Here is a 21,547-nt window from a genome sequence, read left to right as displayed (position 1 = left end):
AGGTGAATGCACCAATTTGTAAGTCGCTCTGGATAAGAGCGTCTGCTAAATGACTTAAATGTAAATGTAAAATGTAATAGCATTCTCAAGTAAGGTAGGAAAAGTAGGAAAGGGCACTGACGTGCAATAGATTGCATCATCTGTGGATCTGTTGGGGCGGTATGCAAATTGGAGTAGGACTTGGGGTTATGGGATAATGGTGTTTATGTGAGCCATGTCCAGCCTTTCAAAGCACTTCATGGCTACAGACGTGAGTGCTATGGGTCGGTAGTCACTTAGGCAAATTACCTTGGTGTTCTTGGGCACAAGGACTATGGTAGTCTGCTTGAAATGTTGTTACTACAGACTCTGTTAGGGAGAGGTTGAAAATGTGAGTGAAGACACTTGCCAGTTGGTCAGCGCTTGCATACACGTCCTGGTAATCAGTCTGGCCCTGCAGACTTCTGAATGTCAACATGTTTAACGGTCTTACTCACATTGGCTATGGAGAGCGTAATCGTACAGAACAGCTGATGCTCTCATGCATGCTTCAGTGTTGCTTGCCTCGACGCGAGCATAGAAGTAATTTAGCTCATCTGGTTGGCTCTGGTCACTGGGCGGCTGTGCTTCCCTTTGTGGTCCATCATAGCCCTGCAACATCCGACGAGCATCAGAGCCGGTGTAGTATGATTCAATCTTAGTCCTGTATTGATGCTTTACCTGTTTGATAGTTTGATAATACTCCTCAATTTCATCATAAGAATCCCAGAACATATTCCAGTCTATGCTAGCAAAACAGTCTTGTCGTTTAGCATCTGCTTCATCTGACCACTTCCGTATAGGTCAAGTCACTGGTACTTCCTGCTTTAGTTTTTGCTTGTAAGCAGGAATCAGGAGGATAGAGTTATGGTCAGATTCGCTAAATGGAGGGCAAGGGAGAGCTTTGTATACGTCTCTGTGTGTGGAGTAAAGGTGGTGTAGAGTTGTTTTCCCCTCTGGTTGCACAGGTAACATGCTGGTAGTAGTGAGGTAAAATAGATTAGAGTTTCCCTGCATTAAAGTCCCCGGCCAGTAGGAGCACCGCCTCTGGATGAGCATGTTCTTGTTTGCTTATGGCCTCATACAGCTCATTGAGTGTAGTCATAGTGCCAGCATTGGTTTGTGGTGGTAAATAGACAACCAAGAAAAATATAGATTCAAACTATCTTGGTAAATAGTAAGGTCAACAGCTTATCATGAGATTCTCTACACCAACCTACTTCCGATATCGCAGTCTTTTCTTCATGTAAATGACGGGGATTTGGTCCTTGTCGGGTGTCGGAAGTAAACGCTTTGCACTCGACTCGTTAAAGAAAAAAATATTTGTCCAGTACGAGGAGAATATCCAGAAGCTCTTTTCAGTCATAAAAGACGGTGGCAGACACATTATGGGAAAAATAACTTACAAATAACGTGAAAAAACACAGGGTTAGGAACCCATAAAACGGCAGCCATCTCCTCTGGCGCCATCTATAATGGTGCTGTTATTGTTAAGTGGAAGTGTCTAGGCGCAACAACGGTGAAGTGGTAGGCCACACAAGCTCACCGAACGGGACTGCCTAGTGCTGATGCGCATAAAAATAGTCCTCGGTTGCAACACTCACTGCAGAGTTCCAAACTGCCCCTGGAAGCAATTTCAGCAAAATAACTTTTTGGCAGAAGCTTCATGGAATGGGTTAGCAGTTGCACACAATCCTGCAATGCCCCAACCAAAATCCATGGATCACCATGGGCAATGCCAAGCGTCGGTGGTAGTGATGTATAGCTCGCCGCCATTGGACTCTGGAACAGTGGAAACGCGTTCTCTGGAGTGATGAATCACACTTCACCATCTGGCAGTCCGACAGATTAATCTGGGTTTGGCGGATGCCAGGAGCATTCTGCCTGCCCTAATGCATTGTGACAACGGTACAGTTTGGTGGAGGAGGAATAATGGTCTGGGGTTGTTTTTCCATGGTTAGGCCCCTTAGTTCCAGTGAAAGGAAATCATAACGTTACAGCATTCAATAGCATTCAATGACATTCATTGAGTTTGGGGAAGGCCCTTTGTTGTTTCAGCATGACAATGCTCCCGTGCACAAAGCGAGGTCCATACATAAATGGTTTGCCGAGATCGGTGTGGAAAAACTTGACTGGCCTTGACCTCAACTCAATCCAACACCTTTGGGATGAATTGGAACACTGACCTCGAGCCAGGCCAAATCGCCAAACATCAGCGCCGACCTCACTAATGCTCGTGACTGAATGGAAGCAAGTCCCCGCCGCAATGTTCTACCATCTAGTGGAAAGCCTTCCCAGAAGATTGGATGCTGTTGTAAGCAGCAAAGGGGGGACCAACCTCATATTACTGCCCATGATTTTGGAATGAGATGTTCAACGAGTGTCCACATACTTTTGACAATGTTGTGTACAGTATATAGACAGGTGTGTGCCTTTCCAAATCATGTCCAACCAATTGAATTTAACAAGTAGACTCCAATCAAGTTTTTAGAAACATTTCAAGGATGATCAATGGAAACAGGATACAGCTGAGCTCAATTTCAAGTCTCATAGCAAAGGGGCTGAATAATTATGTAAATAAGATATGTTTTTTATTTTTAATACATTTGCTAATAAAAAAATGTAAAACTTGTTTTCGCTTTGTAATTATGGGGTTTTGTGTTGAGATGAGGAAAAACATGTATTTCGTCCATTTTATAATAAGGCTGTAACGTAACAAGACGTGGAAAAACTCGAGTGCATTTGGAAAGTATTCAGACCCCTAGATGTATTAAAATGTATTAAATAGCTTTTTTTCCCTCATCAATCTACACACTATACCCTATAATGACAAAGCAAAAATAAATTTAGAATTTCTTGCAAGTTTACAAAAAAAAAACTGAAATATCACATTTACATAAGCATTCAAAGCCTTTACTCAGTACTTTGTTGAAGCATCTTTGGCAGCAATTACATCCTCGAGTCTTCTTAAGTATGACGCTACAAGTTTGGCAAACCTGTATTTTGGGAGTTTCTCCCATTGTTCTCTGCAGATCCTCTCAAGCTCTGTCAGGTTGGATGGGGAGCGTCGCTGCACAGCTATTTTCAGGTCTCTCCAGAGATGTTCGATCGGGTTCTGGCTCTGGCTAGGCCATTCAAGGAGATTCAGAGACTTGTCCCGAAGCCACTCCTGCATTGTCTTGGCTGTGTGCTTTACGGTCATTGTTCTATTGGAAGGTGAACCTTTGCCCCAGTCTGAAGTCCTGAGCGATCTAGAGCAGGTTCTCTTAAAGGATCTCTCTGTACTTTGTTCAGTTCATCTTTCCCTCGATCCGGACTAGTCTCCCAGTCCCTGCCGCTCAAAAACATCCCCACAGCACGATGCTGCCAATACCATGCTTCACCGTAGGGATGGTGCCAGGTTTTCTCTAGACGTGACGATTGGCATTCAGGCCAGAGTTCAATCTTGGTTTCAACAGACCAGAGAATCTTGTTTCTCATGGCCAGAGTCCTTTAGATGCCTTTTGGCAAACTCCAAGCAGGCTGTCAGGTGCCTTTTACTGAGGAGTGGCTTCTGTCTGGCCACTCTAGCATAAAGGCCTGATTGGTGGGGGGCTGCAGTGATAATTGTCCTTCTGGAAGGTTCTACCATCTCCACAAAGAAACTACGGAGCTCTTTCAGAGTGACCATCGGGTTCATGGTCACCTCCCTGACCAAGGTGCTTCTCAACCGATTGCTCAGTTTGGCCTGGAGACCAGCTCTAGGAAGAGTCTTGGTGGTTCCAATCTTCTTCCATTTAACTATGATGGAGGCCACTGTGTTCATGGGGTCCCTCAATGCTGCAAATACTTTTTGATACCCTTCCCCAAATCTGTGCCTGGACACAATCCTGTATCGGAGCTCTACGGACAATTACTTCAACCTCATGGCTTGGTTTTTGCTCTGAAATGCACTGTCAACTGTGGGACCTTATACAGACAGGTGTCTTTCTAAATCATGTCCAATCAATTTAATTTTACACAGGTGGACTCGAATCACGTTGTAGAAACATCTCAAGGATGATCAATGGAAACAGGATGCACCTGAGCTCAATTGCAAGTTTCATAGCAAAGGGTCTGAATTCTTATGTAAATAAGGTCTTTCAGGTTTTTATTTTTTATTTATTTTTTATTCTAAAAATATGTTTTCACTTTATCATCACAGGGTATTGTGTGTAGTTTGATGAGGATTTTTTTTCTAACGTAACAAAATGTGGAAAAAGCGAAGAGGTCTGAATACATGCACTGTAAATAGTGTTAGGACGCTGGGTGTAAAGTGTTACCAAATAAAGATATACAAAAACTTGCAGAGAACATATCCAACTAACAAGCTCTTAGAAAGAAATATAAACTATTAGAACCAAGACTTAACAATAGCTGATGTTGGAACAAGATGGAGGGAATGTTAGAGCATAACTAACGAAAGTACAATTAACGAAAACGTACGCTTAACCCAGTATAAACTAATGTATAGAATGTATTACACAGGAGCCCAAATTCACAAATTCTACAGCACAACAGCAAGAGTCATGCCTTAAGTGTAAAACAAACATTAACTCACTAATCCATGCATTCTGGAAATGCAAAAAAATCCACAAGTTATGGGCGGAGCTAGAAAGCTGGCTGTTTCAATGAATTACAATCTTAACGTTCTTTTAACCCGTCAGTCTGCATATTTCAAAACATGGCATATGGCGGTGTAGCGAAATACCCAATGGGCTGGATAATTGTCTTCTCACTCATCTTGAAAACAAGTGTACTTAACTTGAAAATCAATCAATCCGCAATCATTAACAATTGAAAAATCAAATGATTTATTATTGAAATATTGAAATAGCATGGGCAAACGAGAAAAACAAATTGGTATAATTTAAGGCCATGTGGCAAACAATAATGCAGGCACTAGCGATGGGTGTGTGAGCATGTGGGTCTACCACTAAATATTTCCAATCTGGGAGGTAAACTTGATAAAGTATTCCTAGGGTAAATATGTCTAACCATGAGAGGCAAGCACCAACGGGTTGCTACTCTATGTACTTGTGGAAAACACTGTTATCCTACACTATTAAAACCTATTCATTATCTGAACAGAACATCTAAAACTGTTTTTTAGTGTCCAAATGTTTAACATTTTTGCATTCGTGCATGTCAGTGGTTACCTTGAGTTGACATCTCCGTGTCCAAGCTGGCCATGCTGACCGTAGCCAAAGGTATAGACATCCCCATTCTCCATCAGCACCACTACAGGACAAAACAAGAAACAAATACATTCCACCACATTACTTACCTGAATATGTTGTGCACGTTTCATATGTTCATGTGTGTTATTTTCCTATATACAGTCATGTTACAGAGAGTATTGCCATCTTACATTATCCAAAGAATTTCAATTGTACATGTGTATTTGTCATTGAACTGATAAGTGCTAACTTGCTGAAAACAACAAAAAGGGTCATAAAGACTTATCCTATAAACACATTTCCAAACAGGTCAGGTCCCAGCAGATTGAAATCTTCTGACATCCTCTACAAGTTAAGTTGACATATGTATTTGTTTTAGGACTGTCGTAGAATGGATAATTTACTTGACTATATATTTTAGGAGCACTTTATGTATATGACAAAATATGACAAAATATTGAATTTGGCTTTTAATAATATAGCCCAGAGAAACGCATTGAAAACCATTCATGAATGGCAAAAGAAAATACTAAATATAATCAAAAGAAACAACGTTTTGAACTGTTTGTCCTATATCTAGGATACAAAAGAAAGCGCAGGAAATATTTATACAGTACCAGTCAAAATTTTGGACACACCTACTCATTCAAGGGTATCTTTATTTTTACTATTTTCTACACAGTATAATAATTGTGAAGACAGCAAAACTATGAAACAACAGAATTGGAATCATGTAGTAACCAAAAAAGTGTTACATCGAAATATCTGATATATTTGAGATTCTTCAAAGTAGACACCCTTTGCCTTGATGACAGCATGGCACACTCTTGGTATTCTCTCAACCAGCTTTTTTTTTTTTTTACCTTTATTTAACCAGGCAAGTGAGTTAAGAACATATTCTTATTTTCAATGACGGCCTGGGAACAGTGGGTTAACTGCCTGTTCAGGGGCAGAACGACAGATTTGTACTTTGTCAGCTCAGGGGTTTGAACTCGCAACCTTCCGGTTACTAGTCCAACGCTCTAACCACTAGGCTACGCTGCCGCTCCGCTCTCTCAACCAGCTTCATGGGGTAGTCACTTGGAATTAATTTCAATTAACAGGTGTGCCTTGTTAAAAGTTCATTTGTGGAATTTATTTCCTTCTTAATGTGTTTGGGCCAATCAGTTGTGTTGTGACAAGGTAGGTTTGGTATACAAAAGATAGCCTTATTTGGTAAAAGACCAAGTCCATATTATGGTAAGAACAGCTCAAATAAGCAAAGAGAAACGACAGTCCATCATTACTTTAAGACATGAAGGTCAGTCAATCCGCAGATGCAAAAAAACATCAAGCAGTATGATGAAACTGGCTCTCATGAGGACCGCCACAGATAGACCCATAGTTACCTCTGCTGCAGAGGATATATTAATTTGAGTTAACTGCACCTCAGATTGCAGCCCAAATAAATGCTGCACAGAGTTCAAGTCACATACGCATCTCAACATCAACTGTTCAGAGGAGACTGCATGAATAAGGCCTTCATGGTCAAATTGCTGCAAAGAAACCACTACTAAAGGACACCGATAAGAAGAAGAGACTTGCTTGTGCCAAGAAACATGAACAATGGACATTAGATTGGTGGAAATCTGTGTTTTGGTCTGATGAGAGTTTTGGCTCCAACCATTGTGTCTTTGTGAGATGCAGAGTAGGTTAACATATGATATCTGCATGTGTGGTTCCCACCGTGAAGCATGGAGGAGGTTTGATGGTGCTTAGATGGTGACATTGGATGTGATTTAGTTCAACCGCATGGTGAAGGAAAAGGAGCCAACAAGTGTTCAGCATATGTGGGAACTCCTTCAAGACTGTTGGAAAAGCATTCCAGGTGAAGCTGGTTGAGAGAATGCCAAGTGTGCAAAGCTGTCATCAAGGCAAAGGGTGGTTACTTTGAAGAATCTCAAATATATTTTGATTTTTCTAACACTTTTTTGGTTACTACATGATTCCATATGTGGCATTTGTTAGTTGAAAATAAAGAAAAACCCTTGAATGAGTAGGTGTGTCCAAACATTTGACTGGTACTCTGAGGAACATAACATTTTAACATATTTTTTCCATTTTCATAACATTGCAAAAATCTGAAAATGTTTGTCAAAAATTATGCAGAAAAACTAATCCATGCTTTTGTCACGTCTAGATTAAACTATTGAAATGCTCTACTTTCCGGGCAACCCGGATAAAGCACTAAATAAACTTCAGTTAGTGCTAAACACTGCTGCTAAAATCTTGACTAGACGTCCCCCCCCCCCCCCAAAAAAGTGTTTTTTACTACAGTGCTAGCCTCTACACGGTTTCCTGTTAAGGCTAGGGCTGGTTTCAAGGTTTTACTGCTAACCAACAAAGCATTACATCGACTTGCTCCTACAATGGTCTGCCTATCCATGTAAGAGACTCAGACTTGACCTTTCGGTCTTTATTGAAGACTCGTGACTCACTACCTGGATTCGGTCTTACATAGCAAAACTTGAATTTGTGTTTCTTGCATTGGATTAAAATAGAGACTCAGAGCTACAAAATTGTATATCATACACTGCATTTGAGGAACAATGTGAAAGTAATTCTGTTTTGAAAGTTGTTCAATCCTTAATCTCACTTTTGAGAAAAACGCATTTGAATGTTTTGGTATTTAGGGAAGAGCTCTTTTGTTTACACCCATTCAGCATTGTTCACACCATCTTAAGCTTTAGCCCCACCCATCTCAGAGCGCTCTCTGATCGCACACTTGAGGCTCTGGCCAATGATTTAGTTACCTCGGGATAACATGAAAACCGTCTAACCAGCTCTGCTGGCAACCATTTCATTACTCTTTTTTGCAGACGTTTAATGACACAGCCATATTCAACAGTTGTTGTACACACATCACGTAACGTTAGCTAACGAGCCAGCCAGCTAACGTTATCTAGTTAAACAACAAATGAACAGTGCCAACAATGCCACAGTCCTGGGAGCTAACCAACCAGGTTCAATGTTAGCTAGCTAACATTTGGCTCTAACTAAAAAAGCAACCGGCTCTTGGAAACAAATAACGTCAGCTCGGGAGCTGTTAACCTGTTAATACTCTAGGGGCAGTATTTCATTTTTGGATAAAAAGACATGCCCATTTTAAGCGCAATATTTTGTCACGAAAAGATGCTCGACTATGCTTGGAATTGATAGTTTTGGAAAGAAGACACTCTGACGTTTCCAGAACTGTAAAGATTTTCACTGTGAGTGCCATAGAACAGAATCTACAGGCAAAACCAAGATGTTTGAGTGACCAGGAAATCAACAGGATTTCTGGAGGCACGTTTTCAATGATCTCCTTATATGGCTGTGAATGCGACAGGAATGAACGGACACTTCCTATCGTTTCCCCCAGGTGTCTGCAGCATTGTGACGTATTTGTAGGCATATCATTGGAAGATTGACCATAAGAGCCTACAATTACCAAGTGTCCCGCACGGTGTCTGCGTGGAAATTGGTGCGCAAAAGTCAGGTACCAGTATTTTTCCATCCGAATCAGAGAAGAATGCACGCTTCCAGGGAAGGGATTTCAATGAAGAGATATATGACAAAACACCTTGAGGATTGATTCAAACAACGTTTTCCATGTTTCAGTCGATATTATGGAGTTAATTCGGAAAAAAGTTTGACGTTTAGGTGACTGAATTATCGGTTAGTTTCGGTAGCCAAATGCATAGTAACAAAACGGAACGTTGTGTCCTACACAAGCATCTTTCAGGAAAAACTGGACATCTGCTATGTAACTGAGAGTCTCCTCATTGAAACATCTGAAGTTCTTCAAAGGTAAATTATTTTATTTGATCCCTTTGCTGGTTTTTGTGAATGTTGCGTGCTAAATGCTAACGCTAAATGCTAAGCTAGCTATCACCACTCTTACACAAATTATTGATTTTCTCTGGTTCTAAAGCATATTTTGAAAATCTGAGACGACAGGATTGTTAAGAAAAGGATAAGCTTGAGGATAGGCATATTTATTTCATTTAATTTGCAATTTTCAGAAATCGCTAATTTTGCGTTATGGTAATGAGCTTGAGGTTGTAGTCACGATCCCGGATCCGGGATGGGGCGGACTAAGAGGTTAACTAGCTAGCTAACAGTACACTTTAGCTTAAGACATATAGCTAGCTAGGGAAACAATGAACCTAGCTAGGTAAACAACGTTTAAGACCACACACGTCACGTTAGCTAATGAGCCAGCTAGCAAACGTTAGCTAGTTAAACAACAATGAACAAAGTGGCAACAATGCCAATATGATGGGAGCTAACCAACCAGGTTCAATGTTAGCTAGCTTACATTAGGCTCCAACTAGAAAAGCAAACGGCTCTGGGAAATGAATAAGGTCAGCTTGGGAGCCAGCCAGCTAACGTTAGCTAGCGAACAGTACAATTTAGCTTGAAATGAAACCACTCTCTGTCAAAATTAGAAACGTGAAATATCTGAAAATGTCTTACTAGTGCTCTTCCATGCTATCCCTAGGAGGGGTGCATCACTTGAGTGGGTTGGGTCACTGACGTGATCTTCCTGCCTGGGTTGGCGCCTCCCTCGAGTTCGCTCCGTGGGGGAGACCTTCAAGGTTTACACTCAGCCTTGTCTCAGGGCAGTAAGTTGGTGGTTTGAAGATATCCATCCAGATATCCACACTGTCACCACTGATAAATCCACTATAATTGAGAATTTCAATAAGCATTTTTCTACAGCTGGCTATGCTTTCCACCTGGCTACTCCTACCCCGGTCAACAGCACTGCACCCCCCACAGCAACTCGCCCAAGCCTTCCCCATTTCTCCTTCACCTAAATCGAGTCAGCTGATGTTCTGAAAGAGCTGCAAAATCTGGACCCCTACAAATCAGCCGGGCTAAACGATCTGGACCCTTTCTTTCTAAAGAATTATCTGCCCAAATTGTTGCCACCCCTATTTACTAGCCTGTTCAACCTCTCTTTCGTGTCGTCTGAGATTCCCAAAGATTGGAAAGCAGCTGCGGTGATCCCCCTCTTCAAAGGGGGGGACACTCTTGACCCAAACTGCTACAGACCTATATCTATCCTACCCTACCTTTCTAAGGTCTTCAAAAGCAAAGTCAACAAACAGATTACCGACCATTTCGAATCTTACCATATCTTCTCTGCTATGCAATCTGGTTTCAGAGCTGGTCATGGGTGCAACTCAGCCACGCTCAAGGATATCTCAAGGATATCTAAACGATATCTTAACCGCCATAGATAAGAAACATTACTTTGCAGCCGTATTCATTGATCTGGCCAAGGCTTTCGACTCTGTCAATCACCACATCCTCATCGGCAGACTCAACAGCCTTGGTTTCTCACAAGATTGTCTCGCCTGGTTCACCAACTATTTCTCTGATAGAGTTCAGTGTGTCAAATCGGGGGGTCTGCTGTCCGGACCTCTGGCAGTCTCTATGGGTGTGCCACAGGGTTCAATTCATGGACCGACTCTTCTCTGTATACATCAATGATGTAGCTCTTGCTGCTGGTGAGTCTCTGATCCACCTCTACGCAGACGACACCATTCTGTATACTTCTGGCCCTTCTTTGGACACTGTTAACAACCCTCCAGGCAAGCTTCAATGCCATACAACTCTCCTTCCGTGGCCTCCAATTGCTCTTAAATACAAGTAAAACTAAATGCATGCTCTTCAACCGATCGCTGCCTGCACCTGCCCGCCTGTCCAACATCACTACTCTGGATGGCTCTAACTTAGAATACGTGGACAACTACAAATACCTAGGTGTCTGGTTAGACTGTAAACTTTCCTTCCAGACTCACATCAAACATCTCCAATCCAAAGTTAAATCTAGAATTGGCTTCCTATTTCGCAACAAAGCATCCTTCACTCATGCTGCCAAACATACCCTTGTTAAACTGACCATCCTACCAATCCTCGACTTTGGCGATGTCATTTACAAAATAGCCTCCAATACCCTACTAATTGGATGCAGTCTATCACAGTGCAATCTGTTTTGCCACCAAAGCCCCATATACTACCCACCATTGCGACCTGTACGCTCTCGTTGGCTGGCCCTCGCTTCATACTCGTCGCCAAACCCACTGGCTCCATGTCATCTACAAGACCCTGCTAGGTAAAGTCCCCCCTTATCTCAGCTCGCTGGTCACCATAGCATCACCCACCTGTAGCATGCGCTCCAGCAGGTATATCTCTGGTCATCCCCAAAACCAATTATTTCTTTGGCCGCCTCTCCTTCCAGTTCTCTGCTGCCAATGACTGGAACGAACTACAAAAATCTCTGAAACTGGAAACACTTATCTCCCTCACTAGCTTTAAGCACCAACTGTCAGAGCAGCTGTACATAGCCCACCTATAATTTAGCCCAAACAACTACCTCTTTCCCTACTGTATTTATTTAGCTCCTTTGCACCCCATTATTTTTACTTTGCACATTCCACTGCAAATCTACCATTCCGGTGTTTTACTTGCTATATTGTATTTACTTTGCCACCACGGACTTTTTTTTGCCTTTACCTCCCTTATCTCATCTCATTTGCTCACATCGTATAGACTTGTTTATCCTGTTAAGACTCTAGGGGCAGTATTTCATTTTTGGATAAAAAGACGTGCCCGTTTTAAGCGCAATATTTTGTCACGAAAAGATTCTCGACTATGCTTGGAATTGATAGTTTTGGAAAGAAGACACTGACGTTTCCAGAACTGCAAAGATTTTCACTGTGAGTGCCATAGAACAAAATCTACAGGCAAAACCAAGATGTTTGAGTGACCAGGAAATCAACAGGATTTCTGGAGGCACGTTTTCCATGATCTCCTTATATGGCTGTGAATGCGACAGGAATGAACGGACACTTCCTATCGTTTCCCCCAGGTGTCTGCAGCATTGTGACGTATTTGTAGGCATATCATTGGAAGATTGACCATAAGAGCCTACAATTACCAAGTGTCCCGCACAGTGTCTGCGTGGAAATTGGTGCGCAAAAGTCAGGTACCAGTATTTTTCCATCCGAATCAGAGAAGAATGCACGCTTCCAGGGAAGGGATTTCAATGAAGAGATATATGACAAAACACCTTGAGGATTGATTCAAACAACGTTTTCCATGTTTCAGTCGATATTATGGAGTTAATTCGGAAAAAAGTTTGACGTTTAGGTGACTGAATTTTCGGTTAGTTTCGGTAGCCAAATGCATAGTAACAAAACGGAACGTTGTGTCCTACACAAGCATCTTTCAGGAAAAACTGGACATCTGCTATGTAACTGAGAGTCTCCTCATTGAAACATCTGAAGTTCTTCAAAGGTAAATTATTTCATTTGATCCCTTTGCTGGTTTTTGTGAATGTTGCGTGCTAAATGCTAACGCTAAATGCTAAGCTAGTTATCACCACTCTTACACAAATTATTGATTTTCTCTGGTTCTAAAGCATATTTTGAAAATCTGAGACGACAGGATTGTTAAGAAAAGGATAATCTTGAGGACAGGCATATTTATTTCATTTCATTTGCAATTTTCAGAAATCGCTAATTTTGCGTTATGGTAATGAGCTTGAGGCTGTAGTCACGATCCCGGATCCGGGATGGGGCGGCCTAAGAGGTTAAACTGTATTATTGACTGTATGTTTGTTTTACTCCATGTGTAACTCTGTGTCGTTGTATGTGTCAAACTGCTTTGCTTTATCTTGGCCAGGTCGCAATTTTAAATGAGAACTTGTTCTCAACGTGTTCTCAACTTGGTTAAATAAAGGTGAAGAGAAAAAAATATATACATATATATCGTGCCTGGTGTCTCCCGAACCCCTCCTGTCTCAGCCTCCAGTATCTATGCTGCAATAGTTTATGTCCGGGGGGCAAGTGTCAGCCTGTTATATCTGGAGTATTTATCCCGTCTTATCCGGTGTCCTGTAGCTAGCTAGACTCTCTTACCCATATACATGGATGGACGCTTCTCCCTCTCTGTCACAGATACCATGGTTGCCCTTAGTTTGAAGATGTATATACCACCTGTCTCCGGATTACAACAGCCTTTTGTGTGTTCCATTTTTGACTCCGTCTCCTTAGCTATCATATTCGAATTCCATCGATTTCAAAACATGGTGCTTCAGAAAGTAGAGAACAACACTTATGCAGTTCTACTACGTGATATATATATATATTTTTAAAGCTGCATTAGAAAGGATTACCTAAGCATGCTACATGGCAGACCAATCTCAACTCATCTCTCGGCATGTCCAGCCAACTCATTATCTCAGCGAATCATGGCTAGCGGGAAGGATGACTTTTTCCATGGCTAAACCAACTAGGCTCATAATTTAACAATTGTATTCATATTTACAGGTGGCAAACAAGTTTGTTATTAAGGCACATGAAAGTTCACGTGTTCCAGAAGGCAGTTTTGCCAAAAAACACATTTGTAAACTGTCAACGTCAAAACATATAGATGAAACGGTTGTAAAGATGGAGAGGTATGTCCGTAATAAAGAGATGCTCTGCTCTTTTTACACCACACTCCAAGAAGGAAGATATGCAGGTTCTACTTTTGTCTCATCTTGATCATTGTCTAGTTGTGTGGTCGAGTGTTGCAACGAAAGACCTAGTTAAGCTGCAGGGGGCCAAAAGAGGCATGTCTTGCTCTTCATTGTAATCAGAGGGCTGATATAAATACTATGCATACGAACACTTTTTATAAGAAACATTAATGTGTTGAAAATTCCAAATTGTTTACATAGTAAACTTACACACAGCTCTGACACACACACACTTACCACCAGACATGCCACCAGGGGTCTTTTCACAGTCCCCAAATCCGGAACAAATCCGGAACAAATTCAAGAAAGCGCACAGTATTATATAAAGCCATTATTGCATAGAACTCCATCTCATATTACTGAAATAAACTGCAAACCTTGTTTTAAAAAAAAAGATAAAGCAACACCCCATGGCACATCGCCTCTCCCCTATTTGACCTATATAGTTTGTGTGTATGTATTGACATGTACACTACGTGTGACTTGAAAAAAAAATGTTTTATATAGTTCTGTCCTTGAGCTGTTCTTGTCAATTAATGTTGTGTATTTTTTCAAGTTTTTGGGTGGACCCCAGTAAGAGTAGCTGCTGCAAGGACAAATCGTCAATTGCTTTGCCACATTTTTTGAAGTATTATTTTAGTGCCTTGTTGCAAAAGAATGCCTGTTTTGGACTATTCTTTATTCTGTACAGGCTTCATTTTCACTATGTAATTTAGGTTTGCATTGTGGACTACCTACAATGATGTTGATCCATCCTCAGTTGTGTCCTATCACTGCCATTAAAGTCTAACTTTTTTAAAGTCACAATTGGCCTCAATTAATTCCCTGAATGGTTTCCTGTATCTTTGTAATGGATGCCTGTATCTTTATAATAACGAACTGTATTGATCCCTGGTCTTTGTGGTTGAATCTGTGCTTGAAATGTACCGCTCGACTGAGGGACCTTACAGATAATTGTTTGTGTAGGGTACAGAGATGCGGTAGTCATTACATTTTTTTTACAATTATTGCACAGTGAGTCCATGCAATAGTGAGTCCATGCAGAGTGAGTCCATGCAATTTATGTGACTTGTTAAGTTCATTTTTACTCCCAAACGTATTTAGGCTTGCCATAAGTGGGTTGAATACTTGACTCAAGACCTTTCAGCTTTTTATGTTTATTTAATTTGCTCAAATATCAAAAAACATAATTACACTTTGACATTATGGGGTATTCTGTGTAGACCAGTGCCAAAAAATATATATATATTTAATCCACTTTAAACTGTTACTCCTACCCCCTACTTTTTCGTACATTCTGTTAAAAATCGTGCAACATTTCAGGGCCCTGCTACTCATGCCACGAATATAGTATATGCATATGATTAGTATGTGCGGATAGAAAACACTCAGACGTTTATAAAACTGGTTAAATCACGGCTGTGACTATAACAGAACGTGCGTTTCATCGAAAAGTGCAGGAAAATCTGATCACTGAAAATGCGAAAATATATGCGGCACTTGACCGTGTTGTTGAATGGGAACCACATTAAATGGGGCCGAGGTTGCAATACCTACAGCTTCCACACGATGTCAACAGTCTTGTCATTTGCCTACGATTTGTTTCTTGGTCAAACGGACACAAGGCAACGCATTTCTTCCGGTCTCCGACCGGATATTTTCTTTGGGATTTTCCCGGACATTATTTCCAGACGTACAGCTATAGAATATACATCGCCTCTTGATCAATTTGATAGATTATTAACGTTTACTAATACCTAAAGTTGCATTACAAAGGTATTTCAAAGTGTTTTGTGAAAGTTTATCGTCAACTTTTTTAATTTTAAAAAATGACATTGAGTTAAAAAACAATGTTTTTTTCCTTGATCACACAGTCTTCATAGATCGATATCTAGGCTATATATGGACCGATTTAAACAAAAAAAAGACCCAATAGTGATGTTTATGGGACATCTAGGAGTGGCAACAAAGAAGATTGTCAAAGGTAATGAATGTTTTATATTTTATTTGTGCAGCGCCGACTATGCTAATTATTTTGTTTACGTCCCCTGCGGGTCTTTTGGGGTGTTACATGCTATCAGATAATAGCTTCTCATGCTTTCGCCGAAAAGCATTTTAAAAATCTGACTCGTTGGCTGGATTCACAATGAATGTAGCTTTAATTCAGTACCCTGCATGTGTATTTTAATGAACGTTTGAGTTTTAACGAGTGCTATTAGCATTTAGTGTAGCGCATTTGCATTTCCAGATGTCTAGATGGGACGCCTGCGTGTCGGGTAGGAGTAAGAGGTTAAATTCAGGATGTAACAACAAAATGTGGAAAAAGTAAAGTGGTGTGAATACTTTCTGAAGGAACAGACTAGCTAAATTAGCTATGTTATGAACACAACTCATCTGCTGTCAATAGCAGAATATGACTTCAGCAGTACTGTATCATTTTAATAATTTTAGTCAATAAGATTCTTGCTACGTAAGCTTAACTTTATGAACATTCGAGACGTGTAGTCCACTTGTCATTCCAATCTCCTTTGCATTAGCGTAGCCTCTTCTGTAGTCTGTCAACTATGTGTCTGTCTATCCCTGTTCTCTCCTCTCTGCACAGACCATACAAACGCTCCACACCGCGTGGCCGCGGCCACCCTAATCTGGTGGTCCCAGCGCGCACGACCCACGTGGAGTTCCAGGTCTCCGGTAGCCTCTGGAACTGCCGATCTGCGGCCAACAAGGCACAGTTCATCTCAGCCTATGCCTCCCGCCAGTCCCTCGACTTCTTGGCACTGACGGAAACATGGATCACCACAGATAACACTGCTACTCCTACTGCTCTCTCTTCGTCCGCCCACGTGTTCTCGCACACCCCGAGAGCTTCTGGTCAGCGGGGTGGTGGCACCGGGATCCTCATCTCTCCCAAGTGGTCATTCTCTCTTTCTCCCCTTACCCATCTGTCTATCGCCTCCTTTGAATTCCATGCTGTCACAGTTACCAGCCCTTTCAAGCTTAACATCCTTATCATTTATCGCCCTCCAGGTTCCCTCGGAGAGTTCATCAATGAGCTTGATGCCTTGATAAGCTCCTTTCCTGAGGACGGCTCACCTCTCACAGTTCTGGGCGACTTTAACCTCCCCACGTCTACCTTTGACTCATTCCTCTCTGCCTCCTTCTTTCCACTCCTCTCCTCTTTTGACCTCACCCTCTCACCTTCCCCCCCTACTCACAAGGCAGGCAATACGCTCGACCTAATCTTTACTAGATGCTGTTCTTCCACTAACCTCATTGCAACTCGCCTCCAAGTCTCCAACCACCACCTTGTATCCTTTTCCCTCTCGCTCTCATCCAACACTTCCCACACTGCCCCTACTCGGATGGTATCGCGCCGTCCCAACCTTCGCTCTCTCTCCTCTTCCATCCTATCATCTCTTCCCTCTGCTCAAACCTTCTCCAACCTATCTCCTGATTCTGCCTCCTTAACCCTCCTCTCCTCCCTTTCTGCATCCTTTGACTCTCTATGTCCCCTATCCTCCAGGCCGGCTCGGTCCTCCCCTCCCGCTCCGTGGCTCGACGACTCATTGCGAGCTCACAGAACAGGGCTCCGGGCAGCCGAGCGGAAATGAGGGAAAACTCGCCTCCCTGCGGACCTGGCATCCTTTCACTCCCTCCTCTCTACATTTTCCTCCTCTGTCTCTGCTGCTAAAGCCACTTTCTACCACTCTAAATTCCAAGCATCTGCCTCTAACCCTAGGAAGCTCTTTGCCACCTTCTCCTCCCTCCTGAATCCTCCTCCCCCTCCTCCCTCTCTGCAGATGACTTCGTCAACCATTTTGAAAAGAAGGTCGACGACATCCGATCCTCGTTTGCTAAGTCAAACGACACCGCTGGTTCTGCTCACACTGCCCTACCCTGTCCTCTGACCTCTTTCTCCCCTCTCTCTCCAGATGAAATCTCGCGTCTTGTGACGGCCGGCCGCCCAACAACCTGCCCGCTTGACCCTATCCCCTCCTCTCTTCTCCAGACCATTTCCGGAGACCTTCTCCCTTACCTCACCTCGCTCATCAACTCATCCCTGACCGCTGGCTACGTCCCTTCCGTCTTCAAGAGAGCGAGAGTTGCACCCCTTCTGAAAAAACCTACACTCGATCCCTCCGATGTCAACAACTACAGACCAGTATCCCTTCTTTCTTTTCTCTCCAAAACTCTTGAACGTGCCGTCCTTGGCCAGCTCTCCCGCTCTCTCTCTCAGAATGACCTTCTTGATCCAAATCAGTCAGGTTTCAAGACTAGTCATTCAACTGAGACTGCTCTTCTCTGTATCACGGAGGCGCTCCGCACTGCTGAAGCTAACTCTCTCTCCTCTGCTCTCATCCTTCTAGACCTATCGGCTGCCTTCGATACTGTGAACCATCATATCCTCCTCTCCACCCTCTCCGAGTTGGGCATCTCCGGCGCGGCCCACGCTTGGATTGCGTCCTACCTGACAGGTCGCTCCTACCAGGTGGCGTGGCGAGAATCTGTCTCCTCACCACTCTCACCACTGGTGTCCCCCAGGGCTCTGTTCTAGGCCCTCTCCTATTCTCGCTATACACCAAGTCACTTGGCTCTGTCATAACCTCACATGGTCTCTCCTATCATTGCTATGCAGACGACACACAATTAATCTTCTCCTTTCCCCCTTCTGATGACCAGGTGGCGAATCGCATCTCTGCATGTCTGGCAGACATATCAGTGTGGATGACGGATCACCACCTCAAGCTGAACCTCGGCAAGACGGAGCTGCTCTTCCTCCCGGGGAAGGACTGCCCGTTCCATGATCTCGCCATCACGGTTGACAACTCCATTGTGTCCTCCTCCCAGAGCGCTAAGAACCTTGGCGTGATCCTGGACAACACCCTGTCGTTCTCAACTAACATCAAGGCGGTGGCCCGTTCCTGTAGGTTCATGCTCTACAACATCCGCAGAGTACGACCCTGCCTCACACAGGAAGCGGCGCAGGTCCTAATCCAGGCACTTGTCATCTCCCGTCTGGATTACTGCAACTCGCTGTTGGCTGGGCTCCCTGCCTGTGCCATTAAACCCCTACAACTCATCCAGAACGCCGCAGCCCGTCTGGTGTTCAACCTTCCCAAGTTCTCTCACGTCACCCCGCTCCTCCGCTCTCTCCACTGGCTTCCAGTTGAAGCTCGCATCCGCTACAAGACCATGGTGCTTGCCTACGGATCTGTGAGGGGAACGGCACCTCAGTACCTCCAGGCTCTGATCAGGCCCTACACCCAAACAAGGGCACTGCGTTCATCCACCTCTGGCCTGCTCGCCTCCCTACCACTGAGGAAGTACAGTTCCCGCTCAGCCCAGTCAAAACTGTTCGCTGCTCTGGCCCCCCAATGGTGGAACAAACTCCCTCATGACGCCAGGACAGCGGAGTCAATCACCACCTTCCGGAGACACCTGAAACCCCACCTCTTTAAGGAATACCTAGGATAGGATAAAGTAATCCTTCTCACCCCCCCCCCCCCTTAAAACATTTAGATGCACTATTGTAAGGTGGCTGCTCCACTGGATGTCATAAGGTGAACGCACCAATTTGTAAGTCGCTCTGGATAAGGGCGTCTGCTAAATGACTTAAATGTAATGTAATGTAAATGTAACTTGAGAACAATTGTAATGACAGTCCCAAGACAGTCCCTGATTAGCAAGGATTAGTCTGTGTTTAATTTAATTGCGTATTAAAAATACAATTTGATATCAATCATCAGGGTTTTCTTGAGGTTCCTACAAAAATGCTACTGAGGTAGCAACAGCAACCAAGGGGATGGGGCTTAGCGAAGGGTACATTCCTTTAACTATTTTTATTGAAAGACCTTTATGACCTATGGCTATTTGATATGTGGCCAGAAGACACTCCTCAAAACAAAGTCTTCCTCTTGTGATCAAACACCACTGAGGAGGAGATCAAAGAGGAAGCAGGAAGTGAGTAATAGGGTGTTTCCTGGGAACCTACCTGAATGGTGGAAGCCGCAGCTAACCTGCACAGCTCTCATCTCACAGTCGAAGCGCACCGCCCCCGGGGGATAAGTGGTGATCTTACTGGCGTCCTTTTCCCCTCGCTCACTGTTCCCGTCTGCAAAGGCAAACAGGCCATCAGTCAGGTAGACAGAGGGAAGGAGAGAGCAGGGAGGAGAGAGAGGGGGGGTGGGGATTAAGAAAGATGATGAACTCTGTTGGTAGCTTCAGAGATGGGTGTCTCGATAGGAACAGTAGTAGCCCTGGAGCAAGAAAGAGAGGGAAGCTTGCAGGAGCACATGATTCTGAGAAAAAAGGGAGAAAAGGAAGGACAATGGTCATGCAAAAAGAAGGTAGAAATAAGGTAAAGGCTCTCAAAACCTCACAGAGCAGGGCCTCTCTTTGTGGGAGGACATTTGGTGGGGGGTTTGTTTCAACTTTAACTTCAATGTGAAATGTCATGCAGGTGCGTTTGACTCCTAACTACACAGCAACAGGATCCAGAGCTTAGTGCTGAACAGTGATTCTCAAACCCATGTTATACCAAGGACTGACATGTTATGGTCTTCCTCTTTTTATACTGAACAAAAATATAACATATAACAATTTAAAAGATTTTACTGAGTTACAGTTCTTATAAAGAAGTCAGTCAATTGAAATTAATTAATTGGGTACTAATCTATGAATTTCACATGAATGGAAATGTAGATATGCATCTTTTGGTCAGACATATAAAAATAAAAAAGCAGGGTTGTGGATCAGAAAACCAGTCAGTCTCTGGTGTGACATCCATTTTCCTCATGCACTGCGACACATTAAGATTTAATGTCACATTCACAAGTACAGTGAAATGCCATTCTTGCAAATTCAAAACCCAACAATGCAATAATCAATAACAATTTATTACTAGATAAAAAACTTGAGAAATAAGAATAGAAAATATGAAATACAAAGTACATAAGTAAGCATACTATATACAGGAAATATTTAAAAAGTCAGTTCCAATACCATATATACAGGTTCAGGGATACTGGAGTGATGGAGGTAAATATGTGTAGGGGTAAGGGGATAAGGCAACAGCGTATAAGATAGCAGAGTAGCAGTAGCTTGTATGCGAGTGGGTGAGAGGCAGTATAAAATAATGTACATATTATGTGCGAGTGAGAAAATGGAGTGTTTGTGTGTTGGAATGACCGTGTTTGTGAGTGTGTCGGAACCTGTGAGTGTGCATAGAGACAGTGCAAAGATTGAAATAAAAAGGTAAATAAAAGACAGAAGGTTAACTCCGATAGTCCGTGTATCTATTTGGTTAGCTATTTATTCGTCATATTTCTTGAAGCTGTTCAAGAGACTGTTGGTGTCAGGATTGATGCATTGGTACCTCTTGCCATGCAGCTGCAGAGAAAATAGTCTATGGCTTGGGTGCCTGGAGCCTGAATTCTTCAGGCCTTCTTTTCACACTGCCTGATATAGAGGTCATGGATGGCAGGGAGCCCGATAATGGCGTTGAGTCGTGCGTGGCCACACAGTCCTGGGTGAACATCACAGGAGGGGACTAAGCACACAACCCTGTGGGATCCCTGTGTTAAGTGTTAGGGTGGCAGAGGCGGAGGTAGCTGTGTCTGTCAGCGTAGTGTCCAGAGCATGGAGGCGCTACCAGGAGACAGGTCAGTACATCAGGAGACGTGGAGGAGGCCGTAGGAGGGCAACAACCCAGCAGCAGGACCGCTACCTCCGCCTTTGTGCAAGGAGGAGCAGGAGGAGCGCTGCCAGAGCCCTGCAA

General features: G+C 43.1%; 1 protein-coding gene across 1 annotated transcript in view; it reads right to left on the bottom strand.

Annotated features, from left to right (window-relative positions):
• The window catches only part of LOC124043719 (E3 ubiquitin-protein ligase MYCBP2-like), a 320,564-nt gene that overhangs the window by 176,428 nt on the left and 122,589 nt on the right, over positions 1-21,547 (bottom strand). The window contains 2 exon segments of the mRNA XM_046362606.1: positions 5,196-5,277; positions 19,763-19,882. Of these exon segments, the coding sequence (XP_046218562.1) occupies positions 5,196-5,277; positions 19,763-19,882 (202 nt within the window).

This window comes from Oncorhynchus gorbuscha, linkage group LG09 (genome assembly GCF_021184085.1).
Source record: "Oncorhynchus gorbuscha isolate QuinsamMale2020 ecotype Even-year linkage group LG09, OgorEven_v1.0, whole genome shotgun sequence".
Classification (NCBI taxonomy): domain Eukaryota; kingdom Metazoa; phylum Chordata; class Actinopteri; order Salmoniformes; family Salmonidae; genus Oncorhynchus; species Oncorhynchus gorbuscha.
Note: the sequence above shows the minus strand (reverse complement) of the source record. Positions and strands in the feature narration are given on the sequence as shown.